This window comes from Frieseomelitta varia, unplaced genomic scaffold, assembly GCF_011392965.1.
Source record: "Frieseomelitta varia isolate USP_RPSP 00005682 unplaced genomic scaffold, Fvar_1.2 scaffold_152, whole genome shotgun sequence".
Classification (NCBI taxonomy): Eukaryota; Metazoa; Arthropoda; class Insecta; order Hymenoptera; family Apidae; genus Frieseomelitta; species Frieseomelitta varia.
In genome coordinates, this window is record NW_025109217.1 from 1,405,158 (window position 1) to 1,414,521 (window position 9,364).

The 9,364-nt window shown below is 34.5% G+C and overlaps 3 protein-coding genes across 5 annotated transcripts in view; 2 read left to right on the forward strand and 1 right to left on the reverse strand.

The window, feature by feature from the left end:
* LOC122535267 (protein lap1) overlaps positions 1 to 9,364 on the forward strand; it is an 85,265-nt gene that overhangs the window by 46,810 nt on the left and 29,091 nt on the right. The window lies entirely within an intron of this gene.
* The window catches only part of LOC122535380 (cysteine protease ATG4D), a 106,795-nt gene that overhangs the window by 35,207 nt on the left and 62,224 nt on the right, over positions 1 to 9,364 (forward strand). The gene's annotated exons all lie outside the window — the stretch shown is intronic.
* Positions 1 to 9,364, reverse strand: part of LOC122535312 (metabotropic glutamate receptor) — a 75,691-nt gene that overhangs the window by 19,198 nt on the left and 47,129 nt on the right. For 2 of the 3 annotated variants that reach the window (XM_043666763.1, XM_043666772.1), the window contains exons 4-5: positions 7,953 to 8,065; positions 2,456 to 3,057 (exon numbers count right to left, since the gene is read on the reverse strand). In XM_043666763.1, the coding sequence (XP_043522698.1) occupies positions 2,456 to 3,057; positions 7,953 to 8,065 (715 nt within the window). Of the gene's footprint in view, positions 1 to 2,400; positions 3,058 to 7,952; positions 8,066 to 9,364 lie in introns of all 3 variants that reach the window. The other variant, XM_043666755.1, reaches the window with a different exon arrangement.

Below are 9,364 nucleotides of genomic sequence, written 5' to 3' on the forward strand. Positions count from 1 at the left end.
CATTGTAAATTCTCAGTCATGAAAAAATTTTGTTCAATTTTTACCCGCTATGACGTAATCTATAGCGTCTGAAGTATCTTCATTTGAGACATCTTAAAATAAAATGAACGATGCGTTTTGTGAGGCTTCGAGTTTTAAAATAAATCCAGACATATTATCGTACGTTTCTCTTTACAAGGTTACGATAATTTAAATATTTAGCAGTCGAATGTTAACGAGAATCGTAAATGGATTGACGCACAGAGGTAGTTTATGTATTGTAATATAAAAGTAAGGAGCACAGCTAGAATTCAGATAATCTGGCACTAGAATTTTGTATAAACGAAGTTCACATAGACGTACATTAAACTGTATTTAATATATTTGTATACGTTAAATATATTAAATAATTTTATATAATTTTAATATATTAAATATTAAATATATTAAACTGTATTTAATATATGGTTTTGGCAATATATGCCAAAGACATAAAAATCAATGAGAAACATTAACACGTTCATTGCGCACAATATGAAAAGGAGATCAGCGAGATTGTTTGAGTTAAAAGAATAAATAAATAAATAATAAAAATATGTTAAAATATACTTTCAATCTTTCTTTTCATACATAATGTTATGTATGAAAATTTAAAACAATATGTATACAAAATAAATTACATGGAAAATATTTATTTGCTGAAATTAAAATAAATCAATTTACCTAATTTGGAGAAGTTGCTCTAAAGCATTTTGATATACGTGTATAATATCACCGTTGTGATTGTTAATTTGGAGAAGTTGCTTTAAAGCATTTTGATACACGTGTATAATATTACCGATGTGATTGTTAATTAAAGTTTGCACGTGTTTCGTCGTGTAATTATGTATTATGATCCTCTGTCTTTCGTTTCTCTATCGTTGCTATTTCTATTGTAAATTTAACGATTTATAATTTATATCAAATAAATATATAAAATTTGTCGATAGAGACAGATTCTGTATGAAAATTGTTGCTTTTGTATTTGATAGAAAAAGAGGAAAGAAAAAAACATTCAATAATCGTTACGTAATTTAACGTGTCTAGTTTTTAAAAATTGTTTTTTCATATTTTTTGATACTTTTTTTGTATATTTACATATTTTATATCCTTTTTTTTTTCGAAAATATAGTTTCTCAGAATTACACCAGTAAAAAGATATTTCTAATTCTTTAAATTGACAAAGGAGACAGTACGCAATGTGTAACGTGTAAGAGACTGTAAGCTCGTTTCTCTTGGAACCACATTTTCTGAAATGGCCGATACGATATCTCAAGTTCCAGTTGACCGGTTGACTCTAAATTTAGTATACATCTTCTGTACGGAAGGATCATGCTATCACGTGAACCATAGGCTGATCGAAAATGTATTTTTTCTTCTTTTGCTTATTCAGTTCGTAGAAGACAAAAAAAAAAAAAAAAAAATTGAAGGACATTCAAACTTTAACCAGCATTTTTTATGCTTGTCGTATTCGCGTTCGTAATTACATTACATAATGACAAAGAATTTCTTTAGCTTTCTCAATTCAAATAAGTAAGATATCAGAATTATGGCATGTAAGAAATAAATCTAGTAATGCACACACGCTTTTTAAAGGATGCAACAAATGACTTTTAGTTTCATTAATTTCAACTACGTAAACTTAATGTTTTGTTGCACAACATGTTACAATATCTATTTATCTATTTATACAAATTTTATAATATAACAATTATATAATTAATGTAAATTTTATTATATAACAATTTATTATAATGTATATGATACAATTTTAATTTTTTTCACTTCAAAAGAAATTATATACAGTTATATTCTCGAAACAGATGCACTGATAAATAACGTAGAGAACATAACGTCAAAGAAGAGTACGTTTGGAAAACTTCTTTTTAAGAACTCTTTAAAAAAGTAGCAGCAAAAATTAATTTTCCAGACTCTAGATTAGAATAAATATCCAATAAGTTGATGTGATTGACCACTTGCTCTGGCAACTGATTGCGGACCATAACGAGTGACCAAACCGTATACAATGATTCGTCGCTTTCTTTTTGAACTCGTCGGTACGATATCACTGGATAAAAATTACCGAGAAGTAATAAATTTATTATTCCTTTTTGCCTGTGTATCTGGTTATGCTTAAATATATCTAAAACTGAGAAAATATTGCAATTTTTAAACAAAAAATTCTCGACGCGCGTGGCACGTCGTTCGAGCGCAAGTGATTAAAAGTCGAAAAACGAGTGTTTCTTTCGGTGAAATATCACGCGACAAGAAAAGATCGTTCCAAGGATAGTGCCAAGTCCACAATGAACGTGTTAATCGGATGATCGAGAGGTCAACAGGCCGGCAAACATAGACAGCATGCATGACGTCTGTTTCTCTCACCTGCAACGCGATCAGGGCGGCCGCGATGCAGACTTGAGACGCAGGACTGATATACCTTGGCCTAACAGCGGTCCTCGAGGCAGAGTCGAAGATCCTGGCGATCCGGTTCGTCTTGGTCAACAGTGCCCCGTAAACCGCGCTGAAACTCACCCCAACGCCGAATCTCTGCAGTATGCAGGTGACGGTGGTGGGCGTTGCCAGCAGCAGGAACGTGTTCAAGTAACAGACGAGCACTCCGGCCAGCAGAATGATCGTCAGCTCGCGTCCCGAGGCCCTGACCACCGGCGTGTCCCTATGGTGGAATAGGAGACACGCGACCGCCAGTGTGGCCACGATTCCAAGGCACGAGATCACCGCCGGGGCGATCGCGAACGCGCTGTCCCACCTGATGTGATTGATCGGCAGCTCGTAGCAGCCCCTCTTGTCGCCGTGCGGCCATTTCCCCGGGCCGCAGTCCACGCAGGTGTACTCGTCGTAGACGTACTCGTACTCCTCGCACTGGTCGCACACCCAGCAACAAGTGTCACCCTGTTGCTTCTTTATCATACCTGGCTGGCAGGGTAGCGAGCACGCGGAGATCGGTATGTCCTTGGTGCCTCGTGCCCAGATCAGCTCCTCCGTCTGAATGTCCAACGAGTTGAACCATTTTCCTACCACCTGCTCGACAGACCAGTCGTTGCCCATCGTTATCGATCGCTCCACCGTGCCCGATGTCGTCTTCGCGCGAATGACACACGACCGAACCCGCGTCACCGCCGACCTCTGTAAGATTCGTGTCTGTCCTATCTGTCACACGGCCGCGTGAATTTTGTGAAAAATAGCCGACGGCCAGCGATGAACGCGTTTTTCTTTTTTTTTTTTTTTTTCTTTCTTTTTTTCTCTCTCGAAAACGCCGTTTTTCCGACGCGTTGATCGACGTTGAAGTTTCAGGGCGAAGTCTATTGGACGGACAGTGGACGAGTGCGCGATTTCAATTCTGGCTACTCGATTGCGTGCCTCGATGTTCTCTGACCCGGGGAACGTTTATAACGTTGAAACGTTCGTACCCTGGGGAGGAAATTCTTTTTTCGTTTGCTCTGCGATCGATCGAGATTCACGTATATACGGTTTGTCCCATACGGAGCTAAACCACGAGATTGCTGTAGAGAAAAATGTTTCGGATGAAACTTGAGTTTTATGTTTGAAACGTTTGTTTCGAGATTTCGAGGTAACTTTGTTTGGAATAAAGATCGTGGCCACAGTAAGATGTGTCTTCCTCGAAACAACGTGAGTTTTATTTGAAACATTTTTTTTCTGTAGCGAATAGTTTAAGAGAAAATTACGTGGTTAGCTTAATATGGGACACTTTTTATGTATAGAGTGTTCGCGTTAATTTTGTCCCAGAAATGGTAAACGAAGAGAAAATGTACAGTTCGCTACGACCAACACAGTAGTGTATAATAATTTTATACTACTGTTTGCAATATTTTTCACGAAATTAAGGTGAATTTAATTTTTTAATTTTTTAAAATTTTAATTTTTATTAAATTTAACTTTTAACTTTTATTAATTTTTATTAAATTCAATTAAATTTTTATTAATTTAATTTAAATTGATAATTAAATTGATGATTTATCAATTTAAATTTAATTTCTATTAATTTAATTTATCAATTTCAATTTAATTAAATTTTTATTAATTTTAATTTTTTAAAATTCTTTATAGAACGCTATTTTTTGTTTGTTTGTCAAGATAAATTGAATCACATGGGAAATGAAAATGTCCTTTAGAATTACGAAAGATTGGGAATGAGCGGTATTTTTGGAAAATTTTTCGGACAAAACGCGAGTTTTTGACAATGAGGTACGCGTACATTTCCGTAAAGATTGAAACACTAGGGTGGAAATTTTTCTCGTAGAAAAAGATTCGTTATCATTTTGTTTTTGCTCTTCTTCTTCCTTCCTCTCTCTCTTTCTCTCTCTCTCTCTCTCTCTCTCTCTCTCTCTCTCTCTCTGTTTTTTTTCTTTTCTAATAAACGGCCGACCCGGGGCGCTCTTTGACGATTTAGAGTTACCTGTTCCGGCGGGCAAAAGTTATATATTTCATCCTGTAAGTTGCATCTAGCAAGGCAGGAAGGCGGGCACGGCGAAGGTCACGTTGCAATTTACGTCCGGCGGCTACTTTATCGCTCGAAACACGACCGGCGCACCCGGTTCTACGGTTTGATTTACGATTTTTATCGAAAAGCAATTGTTAATTGGATACGAGGGAGCCACGGTCTTAGCTTAGCCTGTACGCGACTGTTTCACGTCGTTTCGTTCTCGAGGTTTCAGTTCGAGACCGTCCCCAATAATCGATGACATGATTATATAAAATAAATGATGATATATATATATATATAAAATTATAAAAATATATAGAATATTGGAAGCAGAATGCTTGTTACAATGAGTGTTATAAGCAGAGATTGGAAAAATTAAGGAATTTTTAAATAATTTCTACTTGAAACATGGATCGTGGAACTTTTTCGAAAAATGTTACATTCTTACGTTACAAGTATCGGATGAGAACGAATAAACAAATGCTCTTAGAACTTCTAAAATGTAAAAGTGAAAACTTTTCTGCCGGAGAGACGCACAATTTGTTCATCGATATTAAAAAAGTTCTCGATATTTGTAGCAAATACTGACACTTGAATATATTGTTCAATGAACAGTACTCGAAAAGTGAATTTTTAATTTAACCTTTCTGAAATAACTTGTTTCCATGGAACTTCGTACTATCGTACAGATTCTAAAATATCTGTTTCGCGAGAACGTCATTCAAAAGTGTTCCCAAGTGTAATAATTCTTTCTATAAAAATTCCACGAGGATAGATTTTTCTTTTCCACTACGAAATATATAAATTGGAACAGAATTTTGTCAAAAATGAAAAGAATGTGTCACAAGTGAATGCACATTTCTTAAATTACACTCGTAAAAACACAAAGTTGCATAAAGATCCGACAACCATGTACGAAACGGTATCTATGTACGATATTTATGTATCGGGTCAGTTTGAAAATACAATTTACATATGCATATCATAAACGAGCCAAGTCTGCAATAAAGCGCAAAAGGCAAACAATTACAAATGTTGCTCTTATTTGTTCACTTCGTACGTTCAAGGCAATGCAACGATATGCTCCTCTAATATTTACTGTCGCACACACGGTGTCCCAGTTTTTTCCGCATAACTTTGTCAGCATATTTTGTAAGTAAAAATAAGGAAGAATCATGAATGTCGGTTCTTGAATGTTTTATTAACACAAAAGCGAAAAAATGTGGAATGTAATTTTTTCGAGAAGTTGGACTTTGAGTACATTTTGCTACAAATTGCTTTGTAATTTGCACGCGAACACTTGATAAATTTTCGAATTGAATTCTCTCAGAAACGAAATGTAAACAAATTTATATATATAATGTTAAAAACCAGTCGGAAAATTAATTTAATTTCAAGCCTCGAACGAAAATATTTTATTCTTTCTTTTCGATTCATTTTTAATTGTAATATCACGGACTGTGGGACATCCTGTGTTCAAGAATGAATGCGCTCCTAATTTGTTTTCAGTATGAAACTTTCAAACTTTTCGTTAGAATTTTTAAGCACTCGAAAGGGTTAAAGAATTATACAGGACACGGTAGCAATTTCCCGATTGTCTTAAGACGTGCGCCGCATTGTGCAAGGTCCCACTGTGCAATTACAAAAATAGACATGTTACCTGTATCGAGAAAAAGTCTTATGTCTGCAAATAAGATTGCACAGTAACGAGTGACACTAGGGAGGAGAATATCTCCTTGGTTCCATGCCTGTTGGCTATTTCCTCATCTCTGAATAATACATGGAGAAGTCACGAGCGATTTTCGCGATCAACAAGATAAAATTGTATCATCAGAGGTAGACCGCATTGTTCCAAGATAGATTAGCCCAAGTAATAATTGATACTTGAACTTAGCGAAGGAAAAAGAGAGGAAAATAGATTCTGGGCTCTTCGGTTTAATTTCTTAAAAATTTCTCTGAAAGATTATCCCTTAAATTAAAGACCAGGGAAGAATTAATTACAACACTGTGAATAGTTCAGTTACTTTGAAATTTGCAAAACTATGGAATTTACGTAGAAGATGGAAATGTTTGGAATTTTTTGTCATCGGGATTTTTTAAAATAAAATTTATTTGAAACAGAGACAAAAACGAATTATAATTTGATATAATGGATCATTTCAACTAATTTGTTATTCTCAGTTGAAAAATAATTGATCTTGGGTCCAAATCGAGTAAATCATTTGCAAATAATCTTTCGTTTGAATTGATTCATTGGAATAAAATAACAAATAATTTCACTAGAAATTATTTTTAGAGACTAATATAACAGAAAAAGTTATTTCATTTAGTAGCTAAATAGTCAAATAATTTAGAGAAAGGTCAATTTGTTATTCTTAGTTGAAAAATAATTTATCTTGAGTCCAAATCAAGTAAATCATTTGCAAATAATCTTTCATTTGAGTTAATTCATTGAAATAAAATAACAAATAATTCCAGTAGAAATTATTTTTAGAGACAAATATAACAGAAAAAGTTATTTCATTTAGTAATCAAATGATCAAATAATTTAGAGAAAGGTCATTTTCTTGGCTCAAACGAATTATTTCAAGATGACATATCACTTAAATAATCGTCTTCCGTATATTTTATTCGAATAATGCCGACGCCTGTTTCTCACAGAATTTGACGATATCTATTAACTGCAAATGCAGTTGCATTAATTTGGTTTGGTCTTCAATAACTCAGAAGACTGTCAAAAGAAACTACAAAAAAAAAAAATCCTAAAAGAGAATGCAACGCGCGAAAAGATTCGGAAATGAAGACTTTCAATTATTCAACCCTTGCCCTTCGATAGCGTCAAGTTCTTTAGAAAAGCAATTTTAAAACGTTCCCACGATAAAAAAAAAAAAAAAAAGAAAAAGAAGAAAACAGAGGGAGGGAAAATTCAAGGGAAAGCACGTTAAACCCAATTTCTCAAAGAGGGAAAAATCAATTTCACGAGGCGGTTAAAAGACACACTACTCGAGGGAGCAGGTTAAAAAGAGTTCTGGAAGCGACGAAGTGTACGAGGGATAGGGAGATGAAATTCAATTGTGTAACCAAACTAATTCCCCCCTCTCTCTCCCTTCCCAGTGGTCGGAGGATTATTTCAATTTATAGCAGTTCATACCACCGGTCGGGAAGTTGCCGGAAGGATAATTATCTCTGCCGGTCGTTGAAATTTCGCCGGAATCCAATAATAGGAACTTCAATTTCGATATTACGCCAGGCTCGAATGAGCGTAAAAGTGCCCGAAAGCGGTTCGAATCGGCGCGGTTCGCGGAAAGTTTGCCCTTCGACTCTCCTAGGGGGGGTGGGATGATGACGAGAGACCGTTGCCAAAGAGTCGTGGAGGGAGGATGGAGGACGAGAGAGGTGCAGGAAGACCGTATTTCGAGAGAGAAGTTGTAATTAATCGGCGGAAAGAAAAGTCAAAAGTACTTTCACTTGCCCGATAGTGATATCCATTAGTCCCGTTGTTGTCCGATTTTCGGAAGTTGAGGATCTCGTAGCGCGCCAACCCGTCCCCGTGCTCGTCGAACTTCACCTCGCTGCCAGCGGTGTCTGAAACATCACACGCTCGTGAGTTCCCTTTCTCGCACAATCGACGTACATACCTCGGCCCTGAAGCAGAGCTGCACGGACAAGGGGGAGCCAAAGGGTAATTCAATCGATCTCGCGCTCCCGTAAATCGGTGTTTGGATTATTCGAGTTCAAAGACGGTCTGCAGCGTTTGATCACTGAATTCGGATCAATGATTTTCGACATTTTGGATTTTAGCGAAATTGGAGGGTCTGAGAGCGATTTTTGTAAGAAATTAACTATTATATATGTTTGCATATTATATATATATATATATATAATATAATTAAATATAAATTTATATATATAAGTGTAATCACGTGAGTAGTTGAAGTATTGCATACATACATGTTAACAGTTTGCATTTTCACAACATCAACAACGCATGTTTAACCGCTTGACTTATAATATCGAGTCGTACTCGTGGTACAAGTCAAGGTCTCGATTTAAAAGAAAAAGTAAATCGTGAAATTTCAAATCAGATATCAAACTTAATTTCGTTAAACTGAACGTTGATAAATAACAATTACATATAACGTTTCAACACATTGAATTCTCCTATTGAATTAATTTTACAGTTTTAACAAGTGATGCTTACTCCTTAAAATTGAGAAGAAAATCGTAAGGCAAGAGATCAAAAATCCAAATGGATTGATACATAACTATTTTTATCTCTCTCGGGTTAAATAGGTAGTATAGCAAAATATCATGTATAATAGTGTGTAAATTATTAATATGTACGTGTGTGATGTTGCAATATTTAATTATAAGTTGTATTCGTCTCATTTGACAATTTATAATTAGATTATAAATTGTAATGAAATTCAGACACTTCAATTTTATTAAAAATGATATATATAACAATGACAATGAAAAATATGACAACAGAAGAATAATAATGATAATATATAATAATACATACAAAACATTGAAAACATTTAATGGTTTTAATTCAATTGTTGAATTGACAAACCAAGAGTAGGCAATATAGCAAAATATCATGTATAATAGTGTATAAATTATTAATATGCACGTGTGTAATGTTGCAATATTTAATTATAAGTTGTATTCGTCTCATTTGACAATTTATAATTAGATTATAAAATGTAATGAAATTCAGACACTTCAATTTTATTAAAAATGATATATATATATAACAATGACAATGAAAAATATGACAACAGAAGAATAATAATGATAATATATAATAATACATACAAAACATTGAAAACATTTAATGGTTTTAATTCAATTGTTGAATTGACAAACCAAGAGTAGGCA